This window comes from Nothobranchius furzeri, chromosome 12, assembly GCF_043380555.1.
Source record: "Nothobranchius furzeri strain GRZ-AD chromosome 12, NfurGRZ-RIMD1, whole genome shotgun sequence".
Classification (NCBI taxonomy): Eukaryota; Metazoa; Chordata; class Actinopteri; order Cyprinodontiformes; family Nothobranchiidae; genus Nothobranchius; species Nothobranchius furzeri.
The window spans coordinates 56,647,640-56,673,170 of NC_091752.1; the positions used below are offsets into that span (position 1 = coordinate 56,647,640).

The 25,531-nt window shown below is 41.8% G+C and overlaps 2 protein-coding genes across 2 annotated transcripts; one reads left to right on the forward strand and one right to left on the reverse strand.

Annotated features, from left to right (window-relative positions):
* Positions 1–7,234, reverse strand: LOC139062176 (zinc finger CCHC domain-containing protein 12-like). Its single transcript, XM_070542738.1, has 2 exons — positions 3,266–7,234; positions 1–3,171 (listed from the first exon to the last, which is right to left on the reverse strand). The coding sequence occupies exon 2, from the start codon at positions 1,636–1,638 to the stop codon at positions 1–3; it is 1,638 nt and encodes a 545-aa protein (XP_070398839.1). The 5' UTR covers positions 1,639–3,171; positions 3,266–7,234.
* A 2,294-nt stretch (positions 7,235–9,528) lies between these two features.
* Positions 9,529–22,349, forward strand: LOC107376517 (voltage-dependent calcium channel gamma-5 subunit). Its single transcript, XM_070542739.1, has 6 exons — positions 9,529–11,682; positions 15,289–15,533; positions 19,218–19,304; positions 19,978–20,118; positions 20,189–20,334; positions 21,309–22,349. The coding sequence occupies exons 2-6, from the start codon at positions 15,338–15,340 to the stop codon at positions 21,567–21,569; spliced, it is 831 nt and encodes a 276-aa protein (XP_070398840.1). The 5' UTR covers positions 9,529–11,682; positions 15,289–15,337; the 3' UTR covers positions 21,570–22,349.
* Positions 22,350–25,531: the final 3,182 nt, after the last annotated feature.

Below are 25,531 nucleotides of genomic sequence, written 5' to 3' on the forward strand. Positions count from 1 at the left end.
CTACCGGTTTAAAGGAGGAGACTGAGCAATTGGCTTTGACATCTCCCACTCGCGCTGCTTCTGTCTAAGAGCAAGTCTTTTAGTTGCAACTAGTGCTGGATTTGGCTCGTTGCTACAGCTAGAAGCTATGTGCCCATCTTCTCCGCACTTAAAACAGTATCCAGGCTTTGGTCTGGGCACCACTGCTGTTATCTGCTGAATCTGTTTGGGCTCATCTGGAATTTTAGTCCCCACACGGGGTTTTGACTCTTTTTGAGTTTTCTTTGCCTTTTTATCTGTGTTGTTAACCTTAAGCTGTGCAATTTGGCTCCTGAGCTCAGCGATTTGTTTGCGTAAGTCATCACAGTTATCATCTATTTCCAGTTCACAAGTGTTTTTACTCTGAGAGCATGTTGTTTGCACATTTGAATACACTCTAGTTCGTTGTGCCCCTAAGTGTTGTTTCATGCGTGCTGCTTTAGTAGCCTGTTTGTCTTCTTCAGTGCGCAGTTTGAGGAGAAGTGCTGTAAAATGAGGCGGGTTGTCTTTCTTTTGTTCGAGTTGCAGGTTTGAAATCAGCGAGCTGTCCCAACAGCCTCTGCAAAACTGCTTGAGCAGCTGCTGGTCGGCGTCACTGGAGGAAATTCCATTCCTCTGAATAACTAGGTTTAACAAGGTGTATAACCTCTGAAAGTAATCGGAAGGTTTTTCACCACTGTCCTGGTTTGTGTTTAAGAAGCGAGCAAAGAGCTCGTCGCCGTCTTCGACAGCTGCGTAAGCTGAATCGAGATGTTCAAGGTACGTTTCCGGGTCGGATTTTGGACTAAGAGCTTTAACGATGCTCGCTGCTGGGGCTGACAGACTCTCCACGATTCTTCGTACAATTTGGGACTTGGTGAGTGAAGGATCATTTATGCATAACACTACACTACTACGCCAAGTATCATAGTCAGTTTCAAAAGAAGGGTGTGGAACTCGCCCTGAGAACGGTTTTAGTCTGTATTGTGAAGTAGGCGGAGGGATAACCTCACTGCTTTTAACAATGTGTTCCACAATAACTCGCTGAACCTCAGGTGTGTTTAAAAGATTTGGTGGAATGCAAGGGTTTTGTTTTCCAGTCTCTGTAGGTGGACAATTGTCCTTTGAGTTGTTCATATAGTTAACTTCTGGTGTTAAAGGCAGGGAATATGTAACTTGGTCACTATGGAGCATTGGCTCTGGTTCAGTGACTGGTTCAGATGCATGGGTATCCCTTCCTATAGATTCCCCAATTTTTGCCAGTTCCTCCATTAGAAGGTCTTTAAATGATTGATTGCTACGCGCAGCTATGTCCCTGAGCTCTGACAGATAGGCATCAGTGGCAGATGTGCTAGTTTCTAGACTGTACGCGCTGGCTAGGTCTTGAATATGGAAGAAAACATCTGGGTTCCTAGTACAAGGTTTGTCATAGGGTAAACATTGTTTCTTTAATTCCTTAACAGTGGCTTCATGTTGAAACTCCACAATAATCTGATCACAGTTTGGTAACTTAATGCGCCTGTTAACTGGTCCGAATCCTTCCATAAACCCAAAGACTTCGTTATCAAGGTCTGTATCAGTTAACCCACTGATTAAAACAGCATTTGAAACTTTGACCTTTTCTGTTTTCACAACTTCCATTTTAAAACACTCAAAAGTACCAATAATGCCAAAATGGCAAACCACTGTGACCTCCAGGCACTCTTATGATGTCAGTCAATGGTTAGCTAAGGTAACAACTCTACAATTCTCCTGGCTGGCTCGCCAAGTTTTATGTAACCGGATTACAGGATACAATAAGATAATTAAAAGAAAAAATAAACAAATGGGCCAATAATTAGGTTCGGGGAGAATTGGAGGTTGTTTAAGAATGACTGGAGTCACGGGTATAGCATGAAACGGTTTATATACTAAATTTTAATAATAATGGGAAATATAACACATAAAGATAACACATAAAAACAGATGAAAACAATCGACAATAGTAAAATGCTCGGTATGAGATTTGATCATATGAGTCACAAGTCAGCCGGCGTCAAGTCAAATCCCCACGCTTGGGGTGAAAGTCAGAGTCCGGTGGTGCGATTTTTTCCTACCGCACCGTTGAGATTGTTCACAGAAGAGAGCAGTCTGCTCTTCAGTTACTTGAGATGTCCTGGTTCGTTCAGTGGTTAAGGCTCGCCATCTCCCTCGTCAGGAAGAAATCCAGTTCTCGTTCCAAGTGAGTGATCATAGGAGTCGGGATCAAACCCAAGGAAAAAAAAAAACCCAGCCTGTAAACAACAGGACTGTTAGCGAGTTGGCATCGACCCTTCTCGTCACATCACAGCATAAAGTCTTACAGACTTAAACAAATGCTTCACTCTATTGGCATAGCCAATCATGTTTGGGTTCACAGTTCAACTAACATAACATCAATTTGATTGTCTATTAAAATAATTCTCAGTAGCTCTGGAAATATAATTACATATGACAACAATTGTTCAGCTCAATAGGCTCAGTTAGATTCTATTACTCTACACTATTCAACAAGAAATACATTCATGACAACAAGGATACATTTAGTTGTGTTTCTATACAGCATTGTGACACCTTGTATATCTGTAACACAATAAATAAATAAATAAATAAATAAATAAATAAATAAATAAATAAATAAATAAATAAATAAATAAATAAAATGTTCTATAACAAAATTCAACAAAATATAAATTCTGGTCCTTTGGTCCACCTTTGTAAAATAATTCCTCCCTAATCAGTTAGCTTTTATTTATTTTTATTTATCTATTTTTTTTATTATTAAATGTTTGGTTAAGGGACGCATTGCTAATTCTATGGCGTTAGCTATAACGCCCCTGAGGACCTTGTACATCTAGGCCGTACCACCATTAACTGGCGGTTTGAGCCGTTAACTCCTGGGAATCCCATATGCCCTACCGCCGTTAACTGGCGGTTTGAGCCGTTAACTCCTATATGCCCTACCACCGTTAACTGGTAGTTTGAGATGTTAACTCCTGGGATCTAACGTCTAGCAGCCCACTGCTGTCACCTCGGTTGCTGTAATTAGCTTTTTGAATTTAATAATTTACTGAATTTAATCTCATTCACTCACCAACGCGCTCCAACGGTTCCCTCCTACAGAGGATTGGTTCACTCTGTCGTCTCCACACAAATCTATAAGAATGGAATTAATTTGATAAGCTATTTAAGTTTCCTTTTTTTTTTAAGTTGCATCGTTAGCTTTTTCTCTTCTTTTTTCTTTACTCACCGCGTTGGTTCCAAGTTCCTAGCTCTTATTAGAAGGAGTCAAGTCCGCCTCTCCCTCTATCTATGCGGCACCCAAATCAGGGTTCTTCACGGCCTCGACCGTTGTTTTTTTCTCTCTCTCTCTCTCTCTAACCGCTCAGTCTTTGCTTTCTGTATCTGCGTGCTGCACAGCCGTTTGTCTCTCCTCTCGCTCAGCTGCGTCGCACGGTTTTATTTCGCGGAGGCGGGACTTATTTCTCTCAGCCAATGAAATTTCAGATTCCCACCTGGACCAATAGTATACAGCTTTCCTCTTCTGTTTCTGTTAGGGATGTTCAAGATTCTTGTTTTAACCGATGTTTAATATTAAACTCGTTATTAGGCCCGAGCAGCGAAAGCGCTGCGAAGGCCTCTTGTTTTTGCTCTGATTATTTTTTGTTATTCCGTGCCCCCTTTGAACAGCTTTTTGGGGACCTTAACATACCCCAAAACTCACAATATTTTGCAAACTTGTCAGGCCTGGTGAAAAATTTGATATTTTAAAGGTCACAAAAAAATCGCAAAGAAAATGGCTGAACAGCGCCCCCTACAAAGTGAAAAAAAACCCTCTCCATAAAGCTTAGTTTATCGTACAGTTATGAAATTTGGTACATTTATAGTACTAAACAGTCCGCACAGAAAAGTCTCTTGCATGCATGGTCAATATCAAACAGGAAGTCGGCCATTTTGGGTTGAAATGGCGATTTTTTGCCGTTTTGGCCCTTTTTAGGGTCCGTTTCTGATTGGATTGCTCGATCATTTTTTGCACGATCGTCTCAAAAATTGTGTAAAATTGCTCAGAAGGGATGGGCGAACAAAATGAGACAAAGATTCTGACTTTTCGTACATGTTGAAGGGGCGGGGCCAGGCCTCGAAGTTTGACTACTCGCCAAAAAATTTTAAATTGCTATAACTTCATAACTGAAAGGAATAGAATTACCAAACTTTCTGTGGTCATTCGTCATCCAGCCACAAAGTAAATTGAATGGTCGGATGATGACATCACACAAGCCCCGCCCCCTCAGGACCAAAAAGGTCAAGTTTTACTGTGAAAGGTCCCAAATTGCCCCATTTCACTTAATCACCACAAACTTGTAGCTGTTAACTCAAGACAAGTGGAGGTTGCTTGGCGTCACTTTATGGGAGTTTTCGGCAGAAGGTGGGGCTGTGGCGGCGCGGCGAAGTCAGGCGTACCGCCATGGCCTTACGTTTGCCTTCCATTTCGTCATTTCTAAAGATATCGTCACGAAACTTGTTGTGAGTGATCCTAGTCCGCCCCCTCAAAAGATCTGATGTGAACATCCGGTGGGCGTGGCCTATTTTCTGAAATAGCGCCCCCTAGGACCATTAAAACTGTCAGCCCCAAGCCATGCTTTGACTGAGGAGTACGAAATTTGGTACACTAATGTGGTGTCTCAGGACCTACAAAAAAGTCTCTTGGAGCCAAGTGCAAAGTTGCACAGGAAGTCGGCCATTTTGGTCCAAGTACGCAATTTAATGGTTTTCGCACACGTTGTTTGGAGAGTGATGCTCCGTCGCCATTTTCACCAATCTCCTTCAAACTTCTGCCATCTGCTCTTAAGACATAGAGGAAAAAATTCAACCGTCGGATTTTTCAAAAGTTGAAAGGTGTGGGCGTGGCTAAGCCTCAAACTTTGACCTGTCGCCGCGCCACTCTTTTTTTCACAGCTCCCTACTGGACTCCTTTTACCCAATCAGCAGGAGTCTCTGGCAAATAGCAGTAGACAACTTGAGGTCACTTGGTCTCCAGTACTGGAAGGTTTCAAAAAAAGGCAGGGCTTTGGGAGCATGGCGAAAATCGCCATCACGCCATGGAAATACGTTTGCCTCTCATTTCTTCATTTATCGTGATATCATTACGAAACTTCTGGTGAGTGATCCTAGTCTGACCCCAAAGAGACATAGACAGCTGAAATATGTGGGCGTGGGCTAATTTCTGAAATAGCGCCCCCTAGGACCATTTAAACTAATAGCCCCAAGCCATGCTTTGACTGAGGATTACGAAATTTGGTACACTAATGTGGTGTCCCAGGGCCTACAAAAAAGTCTCTTGGAGCCAAGCACAAAATTGCACAGGAAGTCGGCCATTTTGGTCCAAGTACGCGATTTAGTGGTTTTCGCACACGTTGTTTGGAGAGTGATGCTCCGTCGCCCTTTTCACCAATCGCCTTCAAACTTCTGCTATATACTCTTAAGGCATAGGGGAAAAAATTCAACCGTCGGATTTTTCAAAAGTTGAAAGGTGTGGGCGTGGCTAAGCCTCAAACTTTGACCTGTCGCCGCGCCACTCTTTTTTTCACAGCTCCCTACTGGACTCCTTTTACCCAATCAGCAGGAGTCTCTGGCAAATAGCAGTAGACAACTTGAGGTCACTTGGTATCCAGTACTGGAAGGTTTCAAAAAAAGGCGGGGCTTTGGGAGCATGGCGAAAATCGCCATCACGCCATGGAAATACGTTTGCCTCTCATTTCTTCATTTATCGTGATATCGTTACGAAACTTCTGGTGAGTGATCCTAGTCTGACCCCAAAGAGACATAGACAGCTGAAATATGTGGGCGTGGGCTAATTTCTGAAATAGCGCCCCCTAGGACCATTTAAACTAATAGCCCCAAGCCATGCTTTCACTGAGGATTACGAAATTTGGTACACTAATGTGGTGTCCCAGGACCTACAAAAAAGTCTCTTGGAGCCAAGCACAAAATTGCACAGGAAGTCGGCCATTTTGGTCCAAGTACGCGATTTAGTGGTTTTCGCACACGTTGTTTGGAGAGTGATGCTCCGTCGCCCTTTTCACCAATCGCCTTCAAACTTCTGCTATATACTCTTAAGGCATAGGGGAAAAAATTCAACCGTCGGATTTTTCAAAAGTTGAAAGGTGTGGGCGTGGCTAAGCCTCAAACTTTGACCTTTCGCCATTACTTGACTTAATAACTCCCATGTGCATGATCAGATCTTTTTCGAACTTTGTCTGTGTGATCATTGACCATATCTGTAAACAATGACAATGTGGACAGCTGACATCATCTAAGCCCCGCCCCCTGACTAAAGGAAGTTATTATTTTATGCTGAAATGCCCATATTTGTCCCCTCTAATTTAGTCAACATGACACCTAGGTCATGCACTGTCTTCATGATGCTGTAATGGCCATTCAAATCTGATAGCTTTCCAGAAAGGGAGGGGCTTTGATGCCATGGCGAATTCTTGCGTATGCCGTAACCTTACAATTCAATTTAATGGTGAGCTCAGAGGGGATGCTTAGTCAGGGTGAGGTGCGGACTAGGAGGCCATTTGCTGTTTCCGGTGACGGGATGATTGACGTTTCTGTTCTGCCAGACATGCCCTGGTGCCCCGGGCTGCCGGCCAGGCCGGAGCGGCGCGGAGCTGCGAGGGCCGAACGACGCTGCTTGCAGCTTTAATTTTAGTTATTCACCCTTCCAATAATTCATTATGAAATTATCTATTAGTTAATTAGATATCTATTAATTAGTATTGTTAATTTCCTTAATTTATATTTTATATTTTATCTAAATTGAGGATGGATCATATTAGTAAGCCAATTAGTTAATACCTCATTAAGGTTCTAGCTTCTGGGTTACACTTACTTAGGCAGGAGTAATAAAAAAATGCATAATTAATAGCTCCCTCCACTTTTCATGTGAAAGTTTTAAACAAAGAATGTGAACGGTAAATGATGGCTTACAGGGTTGACTTGAAAGCATAACACCCATGTTTTAAGCTAATATATCATACTATAGTGAGGATGACTCAGTATTAGTTTTAGCGCAATATCCATAGAACTGACTGAGTTATGATCATATTTGTGACAGGCTGTGTTTAATTAGCAGTAGCCGCCATATTGAATCTGTCTGACTCCAAATGTAGATGTGCATCAGAGCGTTTCATCCTGGGGGGGGGCTCACAGGGAGCTGGTGCCTACATCCAGCAGCCACCGGGAGAGCGATGGGCTGTGTTTGTCTATTGAAAACAGCTAACCTGGCAAGCCACACTAAATAAATAGCGCTGCATGGTGGCGCAGTTGTTAGCACTGTTGCCTCGCAGCACAAAGGTTGCAGGTTCGAAACTCGGCTGCGGCCTTTCTGCGTGGAGTTGCGTGTTCTCCCCATGCATGCGTGGGTTTCCTACGGGTATTCCGGTTTCCCCCACAGATCACAACATGCCCTATGGGTCATGAATTGTAAGTCGCTTTGGATAAAAGCGTCTGTTAAATGAATAAACATAAACATGAATAAATATATTATTTGGTCTGGGAAAGCTCCCTTGACGGCTCTCCGTCGTGGGGCGGGTTCTACCATTGTCTTTCAAACAATCTTATGCTACCAGACAATGACAAATGTGACGTACTCACCGCAATGGATGTCGGTAAACGAGGCAGTCTGCTGTTGAAGAAGAAAGAAAATACTTTTTTTTTCTAAATAAAGGACTTAAATACATCCATCTGCTCCTGGTTCTAATAAAGCCCAAGTCACAATAGTCCAAAGTGGATGTAAAAGCTGTTACAAACGAGATGTCGCCATCTTGTTCCACTCTGTTGCACCATCCCGCCCACCAGACGAGTAGAGGGGCCTGATAGGCGGACAAAGCGCTGTGATTGGTCCACAAAGCAGAAAAAGCGCTGTCACTGCCACACCATTGTGGAACAGTCACAGCGCTCTACGTGTTTCTAACCCCTATAGAGAGCTGTGATTGGCCAGCCAGCATGCTGCTAGGGTCTGCGGAAGTTCCAGTGGAGCGTTCACAGACCAAATTTTGCAAAGAAAGAATTTGGTCAGGTTCACTAGGCTAGCTACCACCCAAACATCTTCCAGTGATAAAAATAACAAAACACTGGTGAATAATGTAGCGTAGGCAAATCGATGATTTTATTTGTGATGACCATTGCTGGGCGTTACAATAAACAAATAAAAGGTGGGGCATACATAAACCAGCCCTTATTTTGCATTTAAGCAGCCGGACTGTTCTGTTACAATGAAAGTGGACTTGACGACTGGTTCTTTAGACTTCCTGAACTTTTTTCAAGGTAATTCTTTAACCCTTCCACTGTCCTCATGGTTGGCCCCGCCAGGAAAGCTGACCATTGAGCAGGGTTGATGGTTTATCCCTTGAGGTCCTCGTGGCAGGGGTGAGGTGTCACCCATGAGGACAGTGGAAGGATTAAACTTAGGAGCTTCATAAAAAAAATCCCATTTTGTCCCGTTCAACTTTAATTCACCATGCACAGGCTCACCAAACAACACCATCAGCCATCCCACCTTCGGAGTTCAGCAGCAGCAACTGAAGCAGAAATACCGTCTACTTGGCTCTGCATCACTCCTGTGCCTCAAGACTCTAGTTTCTGGGTAACAGAGATCATATGTTTTTTTTTTAAACCTGCATGTTGAAAATGGATGCTTACAACAATCTTAAACTCAAAATAAGTTTGCACAATAAAAGTACACGTAGACCATTACAGGATTTTGAGGACGTGGGTGCACCTTAATGAAAGCAGCCAACGGCAAGAACAGATGGATGTTTATCCTCTCGTCCCCTCTGGTTTCTTTTAAAGCTGCTGTGTAACTGAAAACTAAATAATATAGTCACCTTACATGATGCTTCCCATTTTCCCCCATAAGACGGCCTGGGTGGAGCTTACACTTTAGTCAGCAGCTACCCAAAAATAAATGCTCTACAGTGTGCATGTTGCTCACACAGGGAGATACTGACTATATCTTCCACTTTATTTGTAAAGGGTCACACTCATCTGATGCCCACGTACATCAAATACCGTAAATCCTCTAATACAGGCCTGGGCCTGTATTTGACTCAAGCTCATCAAGCTCCAGGCCTTTATTGGAAGGAGGACCAGAATTAGAGGCAGGCCTCAATTTCTATTTGAGCAAAATGAACTAATGGTTCGCTGGAGTTTTTGACAATTAAAATTGCATCCACATTTTCAAAGTTAAACACATTTCTTTTAACAACGGTAGTTTCTGCTTCAGCCCTCTCCCCCCTCCCCCTGCGCAGCGGCTGCAAACTCACTGACGTGCCTGCAGCCTCTCAGAGTTTCTGCTGCTCTAAACATTAAAATAATTATTTCATTTTCTGTTCCTCACTTCTGATTACCTTCAATGGTGTCTGTTTGTTGCAACCAGCAGGTACAAAAACTAACTTGTTTTTATTTGACTGTTTTTCTGTCCTGTATCTGTTTATTATCTTCCTGCATCTCCTCTCAATCCTAAAGAAAAACTGCTACCTGGGTTCATATATATTCACCTTATGAGTTACCTTTGAACTGCAGTTCTAAAAGATCTACCAACCGCAAAAACAGCGGAGTGCTCGCCGGACACATCAGTTAGGTCCGTCACCGAGGACAAAACAGGTGATGTGCCCCGATCCACAGCAGCGAAACGCATCAGGCACAAATAAAAGACAGAAAACATAAAAGGAAATGAGCCGACATGAACGATCGCATGTTAAATTAATTTTTGAGGTGGCGACACCTGATTTGATAATGTTACTGTGGCCGTGCTCAGGACGCAGATGTCTGGAGCACGTCAACAATCAGAGCTTTGCATGCGCAAGCTGGTTAAGGTTAGGATGGGGGTGAGGGGAAGGTTAAATTGGTCACAATTTGGTTAAATGTCCGTTTTACGGCGGGTGTCAGTACCGACGCTCTGGCACAGCGCGTTGCCTCCCGACGAGCAGGAGCTTGTCACCTGTTGACAGCAGGCTGCTGTCTTTTCCATGGACTGCATCTTGCCGGTCATTATCACGTGACAGCGACTAGTCGATGACAGGCATAAAAAGTCACTATAGAGCGGTGAAGTTGACTAGTGACTAGTTCATACAACCCCTGCTACTGCTCCCCAGAGTGTTCTGCAGCATAATCAGCATGTTCTCTTTGAACTTGATATCAAATTTTCGTCTCCGCACGGTTAAAGTTACCCTCGCGGTCTATCACTGGCAAATCAAAAGTGAGACGATGACACAACCGCCCCCCGTACTTGCTTGTTACCACATTCCACCCGGCCACAATAAAAAACCGGCCATTATTCACCTCCGCTGATTCCGACACCGGCCAAAATATGATACCCGGCAGTTAATTGAATACAGGCTAATATTAGAGGATTTACGGTATCACTAGAAAGTATAGCAGATACTAAGGTTTTATCTGTAGGGCATTCACCACAGAAAACTGTATTTTGTATCCAAGTGTTCAGAAGAAACTCTTATTCTGAAGGAAACATAAATACTAATATTAAGTTGTTCATATCAGCTATTCTGAAACACTTTAAAGGTGTCACTTTGTGACGCAGTTCTGGTTAAACTGGTAGATTAACATTTAATTTAGTGAGTTGATAGGGAAAGCTCTTCTGATTATCCCCTGTGTACCATTAAAATGTCAATATGAGCTAAGTTGAGATCAGTCCTTGGTTTTTGTAAACTTGTATCCCTGAACCAAACCCCCCACCCCCCACCCAAGGCACATCACAACACATCCACTCACGCACACGTTCACGCGTTGGTGAGGAGCTACAGTGTAGCCACAGCTGCCCTGGGGTACACTGACGGATAGAAGACTGCCGAAAACCGGTGCCACCGGCCCCTCTGACCACTGCCAGCTGGCAAGGCAGGTTAAGTTAACCCAAAACATCAATCCTGCAACCTTCCGGTTAGGAGACAGATATGCACTTAACTCCTGCCACCATCATCCCAGGAGTAGAAAATACCTCAACAGTTCAAAATAAGTTCTTGTGACTTCAAAGAAAATTTAGCAGCTGAGGCATACGCACCCTATGAAAGTGTCTTGTGTTTTGTCTGCTGCGTGGTTGGGACATGATTTAATGTGCAGATGGCAGATAAGTCATATCACTATCTAGTCAATCAAAAGGGACAGACCAACATGTCTGCCATGTTTACTGGGAAGCTTTCCCAAAAGCACCTCAGTTGACTATCAGGGGTTTTGTCACTGAACCAACTCACTCATTTTCTACATCTGAAATTCTGTCTGAGTTTTGTCACCAGAATAATCTCATTCGTTCACTCTTTCTATTTACAATTTCTCAAATTCAATTTTTTTTATAATGTGTTTGAAACAAATATATAAAGTATACAAAAATAATTTAAATGAATGAGACTTATTTTACTTTTGCATCTGTTGTCAGCTCATTCCCAGCCTTTGCCTTTAAACGGGAGCCGGTTGAACACTCCGGGTTGATTTGCATGAGGAGCTGGGAGCGTCCTGCAACCTGCAGCAACACTGGCACGCGGCTGCGTCCTGCGCGCGGCTGCAGCGAACCCATAGAGAGCAACCACGCAGACGAGTCAACATTCATCTCTTCGTACGCAACTCAAACCGGACTGGACTGGTCAGAAACAGGTAGGATCAAACAGCATAGCTGGCAGATTCAAACGCAGAACGCAAACCACGCGCGCTTGTTGCGTGATTGCCGCATGGTGGTAGTTTAGTTTAGCGCTTGTGAGACGTTTGAGTTCACATTAATACCGCATCGTGTTTTGCGCATCTGTGTGGTGATTTTTAAAGAGAATTATTAAACAAAGTGACGTTAGAATGTTTTTTCCCTCTGAGTTGTAAAAGCAGTAATGGTGCTGTGTGTCTCTCGCCTCAGTCATACATGTGTTATGTAGGTGAAACGGAATTATTTCAGATAATAAATACTCTTTAATTGCACTGTAAAATCTATAGTTATTATAACTCAATTTTATTCAGTGAGGGGACAAAACTGAAGTTCTACTAAAACAACCAAAATAAATAAAACAACCGCATCATGTTGGTTTTGGTTAAACTTAGAATTACCATATTTATTAGTGTGATTAACTTTATGTAAACACATATTCTAAAATGTGTTGATTTTTTTAAATGTTTGCTTACGTTTCTCAATTTGAAGAACTATTTGGCATGATTTAAAGATGTATTATTTTACAAACAAGAGTTTGACTTTAAATGTCTATTTTTGCATAATGAACACAACCTGTTGAAACAATGTTGTCATGGCACAAATAACCTTATCAGTAACTTTATTAAGCAAACCACATTAGGATCAGATGGGATGCCTTATGCTTTCTAGATATTCCCTGGGTCAGCAAGGTGTTGGAAACCTTGCTGAAAGGTTCTGGTCCACATTAAAGGCTGAATATGGAACTATTGAATTTAAAGCTTTAATGTTTTCTTTTTTTAATTATACCTCCACATGGCGTTTGGTGCAGAATGAAGGTACAGTATTTCCATTAAAATCAATATTTTAATTAAAAAAATAATCAAAATTTTATTTTGACGGGTATAGCACTGGATTTATGTTTATATCTACCAGCCAATAGAGGGCAAAGGGTCCGCTCTACACAGCAAGGCTGGCCCTGTGGAAAATGGTGGACTCAGCAAGTCAAGCAACTGCTTATGAGCCCAGAAGATGCTCTTATCTTTCTGAGTGAGGTTAGATGAAGCCTACAACAGATGGACCCAAATCAAAAGTTTCATATATCTGCAGCAAACCTGGTATCTGGTGGTAAACCTTGTTCTGTTGTTCTACAACCTCCACACCCTAGATGTTGCTTCAGTGTTCATGTTCCATATTCCACCTTTAACATGACGATGTCACACAGTTACATCCATGATGAGAACCTCCTGATCCACCACATCCAACCCCGAAGGGTTGGCCAGGGGTGCCCTAGAAAATTTCTGTCCCCCCTCCGGCAAATGCCAGTGTTAATAAATCATGTTAATGTTCACTCAAACCATAAATTGATCTTGTTGATTCAAGACATAATTGTAAAACAAAATTAAAAAATGAGGCAATTAATGAGTAAAGAAGTAATCAGAATAAAAATAATGCATTTGTTTCTGCTGCTCACCCTTTTAAAAAAGTTTTTAAAAGGGTTTTTTGAGAACACAGCAGCAGGTGAATTAAACTAAAAAAATATATTTTGAAATAAAATTCGAAATAACATTTTAAATAACTGAAATGTATTTTTCTGAAATGTTTGTATTTGTAAAATGTAAGTTAAACGTTTTGGATACGTACTGTTTTTAAAAATAAAAATGAATAAAGGAGCAATGCAATTCATCGCCACAGGCTAAACTCTCCCAGAGTTACAAGGACCAATTTGGTGTGCCACCCTAAATATTTCTTTGGCCCTGTCTGGCCACCCCATCACAATTTTCTGGAGGCGCCCCTGACCACATCTCAAAGGTTCTGGACTGATTTGAGATCTGGTGACCGTGGAGGTCGTTGGAGTTTAGTGAACTCATCAGTTATAGGTGAGCTTTGTGACACTGTGCTTTATCCTGTAGTCATCAGTAGATGAAGCATTGCTATGGCAGGATGAATCCATAGTTAGAACACTTTTAAACAGTGATTTATTTATTTCACAACGCCACAGATAACTGTCAGTAAAGGTGTTTTCTGAGGCACATTTATTTTATGTTAAAACCTTGAGACAGTCCCGTTGTTTTAACTCAAATAAAGCTGTGAGGAGCATCATGGAGGTCCAAACTCCAATCACTCTGTTGGATTTCACAGATGTATGAAAATCTTTGATTTCTCATCTCTGAAACAACTTCCTCTTGTTATCTGGGGATGGCAGCTAGCAACAGGGGTCTGGAGGCACAAAGCACCAGTCTGACGCATCGCTGAATGTGGGCTCCTTTCACACTAAAACCTGAATTCTGAGAAGTTTTTATTAATAAAATTAGGTCATGTTTTTACGTAAGTTTTCACTTGAACGGTTGGACAAATGTTTGATAATTTTGAGCACATTTACAAAGCTATATTCTTCCCTTTGGCTTCTTCCTGACAGTCTGTCCTCTAACGGGTCGTCACACATCCACACGAGTCCTGACTGGGATTTTAATCACCTTCCCTCCTCAGCTCTCACTCTGTGATCAGTCGACCAAATCTCCATCACGATCATGACCGGCCTTTTCCACCGTGGCCAAATTCGTGTCTGTGAAATGTCAAAAACGAGTTCTGGATTTTAAATGATTCAGACATTTGTATTCCCAGCGGTTGGTGGGAACACATTTCATCTCTTTCCGTCTGGAGGCTCAAACATCTTTATTATGGACTCAGGCTTTATTATACCGCTCATGGCAGGCTGGATGGAGTCAGACGGGATATGGAGAGAATAAAAACAGAAGGCTGCATCTCTTCCATGTGAGCAAAATGCTAAAAATAAAACAACAAATAAGGAAATTGTGCCTATCATAAGCTGCTCATTAAGAATAAAGTGGATTTTTAAATCTAAAGGATCTGCAAAATGCAAGCTCAAAAAAGTTTTTTGTCAATCATTTATCATTTTTTTCACAATTCTCCTTTTGTGTGTGTGTCAGGTCTGAACCCTAAACATGTTTTTAGTCCAAAGCCAGAGAAGTGATTGCATTAAGCTCCTGCTGCTTGTTTGCATGAAAATCTGCAAAGCTACGACAGTTTTTTTTCAGAATCTCAAAAAAAGATAAAGGTAGCAGATTCCCCCTTTTTTCTCTGATGTGGACAACACTAATAACCTCCTACACAGAGCTGCTAAGTGACATTCCCTACAGAAAGCATGACTCTTCAAAATGAGTTCATTTTCTTTGAATGTGTAAGGATTTCCAACAACACTTCATTTCCTTAAGTGCTCCAGAACACATTAAAATCTTAAGTATGAAGAAATAATCATGCGAAATTTCCCCTTTGCTCCTTTAAAACGAGAAAAGAATCTAATAAATGCAACAGCTGAAGTTTTGGTTCCTTTACAAAATTCAAACTTCTTATTTTCCAGGAATAGGTTATTCTAAATGTACAGGTCTGAAGCACTGCTACATGATTTGAACTCCAGTGATTTATTGCTGAATTAAAGTTTTTTTTTATAAAACATCTACAAACCAAATCATAAAATGCTATTTCTAGTTTGTCTGTTTTGTGATTTGTATTTTCATCCTCCATGGGTATCTCATCAGTAAAGCCCGTTTGTCTCCTCCTTCCTCTAGATTGCTCCAGGAACCTTTCCTTACTTCTAACCACCAGTCTGTGGAGGCCATGAGTGCGTGCAGCAGGAAGGCTCTGACTTTACTCAGCAGTGTCTTTGCAATCAGTGGCCTGGGTCTGCTGGGAGTGGCAGTGAGCACAGATTACTGGCTGTACCTGGAGGAGGGCGTCATCATGCCTCTGAACCAGACCACCGACATCAAGGCTTCTCTGCACTCTGGCCTCTGGAGAGTCTGTTTTCTGGCCGGTTGGTTATTTTTCTGAGCTGCTGTAGCCATTTTCCTGTTTGCTAACGCTGATTTGCTATGGTGGCCATCTCTAAGTCAAAAACCAGTCGGTTGTGGATATACATCTTTAGATTTATTATGTCCCTCGGCCCGCTAGGAGAGATGTTGTTGAGGGAGAAATAAAGTTAGAGTGTGGGTTGAATAATAACGGAGTGCAGTGTCGCTGTACTAAGGATTTTAATTACAGGAAGAAGAAGAAAGTAGCATTTCTATAGCGCCTCTCAAGATAAAACTCACGAGGTGCTTCACAAAAACAAAAACTGTAAAAATATAAAAAAAACATTTAGAAAATGTTGAATAATATATTTAAAATGAGCAGAAAAGCCAAACATAGTTACGGCCATAATATATACAAAACTAAAGGAGATATACACAGAAGGGAAACTAAAAGTGCCGGCCCATAAGGGGCCGGGAGGGGGTATTAACTAACCGAAATACAATTACTACAATCCCCAAGCTAATTGAGGGACGTCCTGTTAAGCAGGGACGCTGGGAAAAGTCCACAAGCAGAGTCAAAGAGCCGTTACTAGGTCAGGATTACCAGAGAGTCAGATTCTAATCCTAATATCAAATCGAATATCTAAAGCCGAAGCTAACGAACGCAAGCGAGGAGAAGAGAGCAGCAAAAACCCTTCTGAGTCTCCACTACCCTGGACCTTCTCAAAGACTGTGGGCAGGAGAGCAGCTTTTAACAGCTGATGCATGATTGCCCATTACACACAGCTGAGCAGGAGACAGATGAGGCAGAATCCACTGAGGCCATCTTGTGGACTTAATGGGGCAGAGCACGTAACAGATTACTTTCTGAAAGTTTCCATTAAATAAACACACAGTTTCTGACAATTTGTGCAGAAATTCGCTGGTTATGCAAACCGACTGTTGCTGCAGCTGTCCGGGTGGCTGGTCTCAGGTGACTCTGGAGGTGAACATGCTGAATGGGTCCAACCAAGGCCAGTTAGATGTACTGCCAAATTCTCTGGAACGCCTTTGAAGACGGCATATGGTAGAGAAATTAACATTAATTTCATGGGCAACAGCTCTGGTAGACATTCCTGCAGTCAGCATGCCAGTTGCACGCTCCCTCAAAGTTTGCAACATCTGTGGCATTGTGCTGTTGCATCAAACAGCACATGTCAGGGTGTCCTTTTATTGTGGGCAGTCCAAGGCTCACCTGTACATTATTCATGCTGTCTAATCAGCCCCTTGATTTGCCAGACCTGTGAGGTGGGATGGATTATCTTGGTAAAGGAAAAGTGCTCACTAACACACATGTAAACAGATTTCAGAACAATATTTGAGAGTCATGGGTGTTTTATGTATGTGGACAGCTGTTTGAGTTCAGCTCATGAAAAATGAGAGCAAAAACAAAAGTGTTGTGTTCATATTTTTGTTCAGTGTATAAAGAACCTAAGCCAGTATCATGGCGACCCTGAAGTTATTTTTGCACCGCTAAGAAGCCACAGCATGCTTTCTGTTTAACGTTGAGCTAACAATACTAACGGTTAATTATAATCAAGTCAGCTCTAAAAAAATCTCAATCACCAACAACTCCATTTTACAGTGTAATGTGTGTGTGAAGTGAATAATGAATCAGGCATGGTGTTTTAAATGATCAATTACCCACACTTGTGTAGCGCCTTTCAGAGTTCGAGGACTCCAAAGTGCTTTACACTACAGTGTATCATTCATCCATTCACACACACTGATGGTGATGAGCTACAATGTAGCCACAGCTGGGGCACGCTTCCTTAGAACTCTTAACAGCAAGCTAACAACAAGATGACAAACATCTGTACTCCCTCTAATGCCACAGGCATACCATAATAAGTGTAGTAAGTGCTCACTACCATAAAACACCCTAGAGTGCTAGCACCAGATATAGCATTGTATTTAACCACGATGAACCTAATCGGTTAGGTAGATTACAGGCTTGTCTTGAAGACATAAAAAATTGGATGACTCTAAACTTTCTGCTTTTAAATCAAGACAAGACTGAAGTTCTCATCTTTGTGTCATGAACAGAACTCAGAAGACCAGTGAAAACACCAACACAGTAAAAATATATTAAAAAAATATTTTATTTTAAACGGAGTTACCCGATTTGGGCGAGGCTGGAGACAGAGTCGGGGACAGGCGAAGGTAGAAATGGCAGGCAGAGTTCAAGGCAGGGGTCAGGAGAAAAAACAAGGTCCGGAGGCAGAAATCAGGCAGGGTGAATCGCTGGAGAATTACTGGCAGGGCTGTAGTAATCTGGCAGGGAACTGGTGGTTTACTGGTGAATATATAGCAGGGGAAGCAGGTGTGTGAGATGAGCTGAAGAGTCAGGAGCAGGTGAAGTGGATGAAGCTCATTGCAGGAACAGGTGAGATGAATGAAGTTGATTGTGAGGAGGCAGAGGAGGGTTAAGGATGGGAGTCATGACACTTTGGATCTAAAATTCAGAAATGGAAACTGCTTAGTCAATCACCTGACCTGAATGGCATTAAATTAGTGTCCGAGAACAAAGTAAGGAACCTTGGTGTTATCTTTTACCAGGACATATCATTCAAATCCCACGTTAAACAGGTTTGTAGGATTTCCTTTTTCCACCTTTGGAAAATTGCTAAATTAGAAGCATCCTTTCCAGGAGTGATGCTGAAAACTATTTCATGCATTTATTACATCAAGACTGGATTACTGTAATTCACTCTCAGGAAATCCACAGAATGTAGTTAAAAGTCTTCAGCTTGTCCAAAATGCTGCAGCTAGAGTTCTGATGAGAATTAAAAAGAGAGATCATATTCACTAGGATAAATACAATAAAGTTTATCTCTCACCAAATAGAATATTTTCTAAGAAATCACAATGTAACCATAGAAACATTGCTTGGTATATATGTTGGTGTGTGCGTGTGGTTGCTCTATCTTCTCGATCCCCAGTGAGTCGTAGTGGATGGCTGCTTATACTGAGCCAGGATCCTCTGGAGGTTTCTTCCTCTTAAAAGGGAGTTTTCCTCTCCACTGTCGCTAAATGCTTGCTTAGTATGAGGATTGCTGTAAAGTCACTGACACTAGTCAGTGACTTGATGCAATTTGCTGGGTTCCTTGTATAGGAAACTTTTTACTGATTGGCCTAATGAACTGACCTGTATTGGAATGTTTACTATGTGAAGAGCCTTAAGATGACTCTTGTCGTATTTGGTGCTATATAAATAAACTTGAATTTAATTTAATTTATCTACTTTTAAACTTATTATGTATGACTCATCTTTGTTTGTCATCTAGAATCTTCTGGTGCTGATCAGTAACTGGCAACAATCATCAACCCCACTAAACGAGAGAGTCACGTTTTATTTAGAAAATGGCCTGCAGTACCCAAATTTGATCACAGGGTGTCATTCCTACATATTGCACCTTTACCCAAATCCCTAAAGACCTATTTAATCATCTATTTTCTTGCTAATCAAATTAAAAGAAGATTTTCATATTTGTCATGCCTCAATATTAGTATGTAACTACATTTGTCCTGAGATAACAGTTCAGAAGCTTTTTGAAATTGTAACTCTACCTGCTTAGCCCCTACGAACTCTGAACTCTGGCCATGCTTTTACTGAACTGCTGAGTCTATTGAAGGTGATGGTGAGCATGTCTCTCTTTCTCTTCCAGGTGAGGAATCGGGCCGCTGCTTCAACATCGAGTACATCATGCCCATGAACATCAAGCTGACGTCAGAGGCCACAGGGAACATTCTCAGTGAGTCAGAAGCGAAAATCTGCAGCTTTGGACTGACAGTTTCATCTGCAGTCGTTTAGTCTGTCCGTGTTGCCAGCTGTGGTATTTCTTTGATAAAGGCGTGCAGTTTTTTTTTAATTATGGGTTCATTCAGCAATGTTTCATCTGAAAGCCTTCAGACAGATTAGGTCTGAGTCATCTGAAAACTGTTTCTGACTGTTCCTTTCAAGAATGCTTCATCTCAGACAACATGAACTCCGTCAGCAGGGCTAAAGGTTAAGCCTTAAGGCAAAGACTTACTATTAATTCACTGAGTCGTCTAATCTGATTTAACACAATGTAATCTTGGAAAAGTCACATTTTTTTCTCTTAACCGTACAACTTTTCTTGCTTTGTTTTGTCTGCAGAAAGGAGGCTTATTTAGAAAGGAAATTCAAAGTGAGGTCACCTTATTGAGATTTAGGTTTTGATTTAGTCAATTTCCATAAAATGATTTTCTGCTGATATTTTACTAAATGTAATTTTTTTAAGGTGTGTCCAGATCCAGATGTTGCTGTCATCCTAAATAATCTAAGTCTTATCTTTCATGCATTTGTACAGGTTTACTCCTACATGTGCAGATCGCTTTATTTATTTGAGACCAAGAATAATTTTGTGTGAAGTTAAACACCATCCTCCTCCTCCTCCTCCTCAGAGATGATCCGCTCAGCGACTCCGTTCCCTCTGGTCAGCCTCTTGTTCATGTTCATCGGTTTTGTTCTCAGCAACATTGGACACATCCGTCCTCATCGCACCATCCTGGCGTTTGTCTCAGGAATCTTCTTCATCCTTTCAGGTACCCTTCTTCTACTGGCCCTCTCAGTTGTTAATGATTATTGATGTAAATATTTCTTTCTGCATGTCAGGACTAGCCCTGGTGGTGGGTCTAGTGCTCTACATCTCCAGTATAAATGATGAGATTCTGAACAGGACGAAGAGCAGCGAGGCCTTCTTCTCCTATAAGTACGGCTGGTCCTTTGCCTTCGCTGCGCTCTCCTTCCTGCTCACCGAGGTTAGTTTGATTTTGCTTCCAGAGTTTTTTATAATAGTAATAGATCTGCAACAACAAAAGTATGAATTGTTGGAAATGAGCCAGGGCACTCTCACACTTCCTCTGTGTGTGTGTGTGTTCTTGTTACTTGTTCTTACTACCTATTGAGGACCATTTTCACCATTTTCCCTACGATGTGAGGACATTTTTCTTATTTGGTCCTCATGTTTTTCTAAGCTCACCAGTTGGTTTTAGAGGTATAGTGTGAGTTAAATTTTAGTTAAGGTTAGGGTTAAGAATAAATCAGCATTGGTTACGGTTAGGGTATGGGTTAGTGTTAGGCGTAATACAGTCACAAACATGAATGGGAGTCAATGGATGGTCCTCACTATGATAGAAAGTCAGACGTGTGTGTGTGTGTGTGCGTGCGTGCGTGCGTGCGTGTGTGTGTGTGTGTGTGTGTGTGTGTGTGTGTGTGCGTGCGTGCGTGCGTGCGTGCGTGCGTGCGTGTGTGTGTGTGTGTGTGTGTGTGTGTGTGTGTGTGTGTGTGTGTGTGTGTGTGTGTGTGTGAGTGATAAATACTAAGTGAACGTCAACACTGTTGGTTATTTTGAGCTTCTCTGCTTTGCTGGGACTAAAGCAGAAAGAGAAAACTCAATTTTTTTACTGTTTCTGTTAATTAACTTTGACATATTTTCCTTTTTATTTGTTATAGTTGGAAGTTGTGTTTTAACCACACACACACACCCACCCCCCACGCCCAAATCCTTCCTGATGTTTTCTCACAATGAGCTTGCTGTCCTCTAGTGGTCATTATTAGGCACTGCAACTTTCCTCTAGTTAAAGACCTAATTTTTTATTAAAAAATGTTTGAATTAATTAAAAATAACTTATTAAAATGGGAATGTTCCTAATAAAAAGGACATGACCTATGCTTTAATTTCAAATTTGTTGACTTCTATACTTATGTGCATCTTCATTTTTCCTCCCTTCAGAGTGCAGGCGTCATGTCTGTCTACCTGTTCATGAAGCGGTACGCAGCCGAGGAGCTCTACCAGCCACGCCACCCTAACTTCTACCGGCCGCGCCTCAGTAACTGCTCCGACCACTCTGGCCAGTTCCTCCACCCAGAGGCCTGGTCACGTGGAAGGAGCCCCTCAGACATCTCCAGTGAAGCCTCACTCCAGATGAGCGCCAGCTACCCAGCTCTCCTTAAATGTCCCGACTACGACCAGGTGTTGTCCTCACCCTGCTGAGCAGCACCCAGAAGCTGACCAAACACGGTCTTATAGTCAGATAGTTAATGTGAGTTTGTGATTATGGCTAAAAGACTTGAGCTGATCTTTATTGTAGCAGGAGCTAGTTATTTAAAGACACGGACAGTAAAGCTGAACATTTTTTATTATTGTTCTTTATGTAAACATTAAAAACAGTTGATTTATTTTGTGTTATTCATTTACCTTTCGATGCCTCATTTGGAATTAGATAGTCTTGTTTTTTTAGTTTGTGAGTTTTTGTATTTTCACACTTAAATATCTGCAACCTGGATGGTGATTTATTTATTTTTAAATTTTAGAAAGAGCGTTTTTGATCGGGAAACATAAATGACCCTTGAAAGAAATGCTCACAAGTCCCTCGTCACAATGAGGAATAAAATCAAAGTGAAATATAACATGCTCTGTATCTTTAACATGTTGTGTTCTTATTTTGTTTATTGTAATGTGTGTTCGTCATGTGCCTGCCATGGAAACTGAAGTAATTCGACGTTTTAATATAAAATGTCAAATGATTTGTAAAACATGCTATCAGATGAGATTAACTTATACTTTTTAAATTGCGGCGATTCGGGTTGTAATAAGAACGCAGTAGACCCCCTTCTGGAATGATGCTCGTGTTACTCTGTAGGAGACAGAAAACTCAACAGACAGAAAACAAAATGTTGAAATGTGAATAAGGACAAAAATGGACATTTTGGACCATTGATGATCATTCTTTGTCAACTATGGTAATGCATTCCATATAAAATGTAAAGCTCATATTATGTTTTTGTTCATTTGTCAATTACATTTGATAATGATGCAGTTTCTGATTTTCAGCGTGTATAGTACAGTTTCTATTACAAAATATTACAACAAATCAAACACACAGTTCTCGCAGCTGATTGCATATCTTTGCTGAGACGCTGCTCGGAGGTGTTTAAACAAAACAGTAAGTGCATTTATAAGCTTTAGTTGTGTGTCTGCACACTTTCTAATAATTAATAATTGGGTTTAATTTTTACAAGTAAAGCAGTACACCTATATTTATTTAAAAATTTTCTCATGTTTAATTTCCATCCATCCATCCATCCATTTTCATCCACTCATCTGGAGTCAGGTCGAGGGAGCAGCAGTCTAAGCTGAAAGACCCAGACTTCCCTCCCCCAGCTAATTGGGCCAGCTGCTCCGGGGGAATCCCAAGGCGTTCCCTGGCCAGCCAAGAGATATAGTCCCTCTAGTGTGTCCTGTGTCTTCTCTTGGGTCTCCTCCCAGTAGGACGTGCCCGGAAAAAAACTCACCAGAGAAGCGTCCAGGAGGACCAGATGCCACCTCAACTGGCTTCTCTCTGCATGGCGGAGCAGCGGGTCTACTCCGAGCCCCTCCCAGATGATTGAGCTTCTCACCCCATCTCTAAGGGCGAGCCTGCGGAGAAAACTAATTTTGGCCGCTTGTATCCGCAATCTCGTTCTTTCAGTCACAAAGCTCGTGACCATAGGTGAGGGTAGGAACGTAGATTGACTGGTAAATTGAGAGCTTTGCCTTCTGACTCAGCTCTCTTTTCACCATGACAGATCAGTACAACGCCCGCATCACTGTAGATGCACATCACCAATCCACCTATCAATCTCATGCTCCAGCTTTCTCACTCGTGAACAAGACCCCGAGCAGTGGCGGCTGGCCAGTAGAGGGCGATAGGGCGCCGCCCTCCCAGTTTCCCCACTGTTTTTAATTTTTATTTAAAAAAATAAATAAATAAAATTAACAATAATCACATATTCTAAGTTAATTGTGTGTTTTGTAACAAAAATAAATCATATATATATATATATATTGGTCTCTGCCGGTCTCTGCCGAGCGGTGGAGGCTGTGTGCTGTTTTTCAATCGCCCAAACAGGACGAGACCAGCTGTCCAATTGCTGACAAGAAAATCAAAGGGTAGGAATGGGAATGTATCCAATCAGCGTCAACGTTGTTTCAGAACGTTTCAGAAGCATGATGGGCGATAGAGCTACCGCCAAGGCTTTCGTTGGTGTTCGGTAGAACTCGGAGAGTCTCGACTCCAGCACGTTTTCGGTCGTGACTCGTGACGCACATGGAGCAGACGCAGACATGGACACCAGTGCGCCTACAACCAGGATACCGGATCTCAGCAGCCACTGAATTCAGTTCGGTCTCTTCTCCAGTATCCGTTCGAGAGGAGAACTATGGTGGAAAAACTTAATGTCAAAGAGCTTGGACCAGATCAGCCCGACATAAAGATAAGCCAGCAGGAGGAGGAGAAGGGTAAACTGTACACACGACGCTTCTCCCAAAATTGGTACACCAGGAAGCAGTGGCTAGCTGGATGCAATCACGCTAATGCGTTATTTTGCTTTCTGTGTTTGTTATTCAAAACGGCTGGGATCCACAGAAGGTGGATGTGGAACTTGTGTCTCATTGGGGACTCCATTCATTCTCTGACTGAGGAATGCAGCGCATCAGTGCAGCAGCAGCCAACAAAGAAAACGGAGGACGTTTGGACAGGGAGAACAGCAGCTGGGTGCAGAGGTAAGCTGTACATTACATTTCTGTAAACAAGACAATCAGAATCAGAAATCCTTGGTTGTCCCACAAACCGGGACATTTGTTTAATAACATGTACATTGTTTAATGTGCAATAACTGTAAAAACTAATTTCAACACACATACTTATTATACATATTTAATCATGTAAATGTGTATTTCAAGTAAATTTGTACATACATCAATCTGATTCCATTTTACTTGTTACACTTCTGCTGCAGCAAACAAATTTCCCAGCTTTTGGGACAATAAAACATTTCTGATTTGTCCCAAAAAGTGGGAAATATGACATTTGTAAGAGGATACTGATGACATTATTTCCTATGAAAGTGTTTCCACTTTCCATAAGTCCTAACAGTGTAAATTTCTGGCATTTTGTCTAAGTAGTGTTTACTACCATTACTGTAACAGTGACCTGCTCATAATTTTTCGTGTTCACTCAAATGTTGAAATTAAACAAAATGTTTTTGTTACTTGCCTCTTGCATTGCCTATTTACCATTTATGGTCATGTTATTTTATGTGCAATTTAATGCAGTATTTTTCAACCTTGGTCCGCAAGGCAGTTTGCCAATAGTCAGACACACCTGGATTAATCAGTTTGTCCAATAATGTAAGACAGGAAATAAAAGAGCTGTGCTTAATTCAGGAAATAGTGAAGTTGTGCACAAAGCTCAGAAAGCACAAGTTTGTTTAAACAAAAAAATAGCACAGCCCCACCAAAAATATTTTTCACCAGCCGCCACTGACCCCGAGATACTTAAACTCCTCCACTTGGGACAGGACCTCATCCCCGACCTGGAGAAGACATTCTACCCTTTTCCGATTCAAGACCATGGTCTCAGATTTAGAACGAGGAGCTGATTCTCATCCCAGCTGCTTCACATTTGGCTGTGAACCGCTACAGCGGTAGCTGGAGATCACGTTCTGATGAAGCCAACAGGACCACATCATCTGCTAAATGCAGAGACTTGATCCTTATGTCACCAAAACGGATCCCCTCAACACCTTGGCTACACCTAGAAATCTTGTCCATGAAAGTTATGAACAGAATCTGTGACAAAAGGTAGCCTTCTCTCCGGAAACGAGCTCGACTAACTGCCAGAAAAGCAGACCAAGCTTTGGCCCACAAAAATAAACAATAATGAACAAGAGTCTGCTTCTAGACCTGCAGAAAGAGAAGAGCAGAAAAAAAATGGGACACACAACAATACATCAGGAGCAAGCTATCACTGCGTCAACGTGATGACGAAATATAAAATCAACATTGTTTAACTGAACAATCACACGATAATAAATCATAGTGCATTTAGTGGCAACGACAGCCTTGAGACAAGTGTTGAACGTGCCCAAGCCCATACTTTTGAGAGCACCATGTGAGCACCTGTGTGTGTACAC

What these genes read in the sequence shown, in the direction of transcription:
- LOC139062176 (XM_070542738.1), bottom strand. Translation starts at nt 1,638, where the DNA reads ATGGAAGTTGTGAAAACAGAAAAGGTCAAAGTTTCAAATGCTGTTTTA.
- LOC107376517 (XM_070542739.1), top strand. Translation starts at nt 15,338, where the DNA reads ATGAGTGCGTGCAGCAGGAAGGCTCTGACTTTACTCAGCAGTGTCTTT. An exon ending in GAGAGTCTGTTTTCTGGCCG is followed by an intron (nt 15,534 to 19,217) that starts GTTGGTTATTTT and finishes TTTCTCTTCCAG; the next exon opens with GTGAGGAATCGGGCCGCTGC. An exon ending in AATCTTCTTCATCCTTTCAG is followed by an intron (nt 20,119 to 20,188) that starts GTACCCTTCTTC and finishes TCTGCATGTCAG; the next exon opens with GACTAGCCCTGGTGGTGGGT.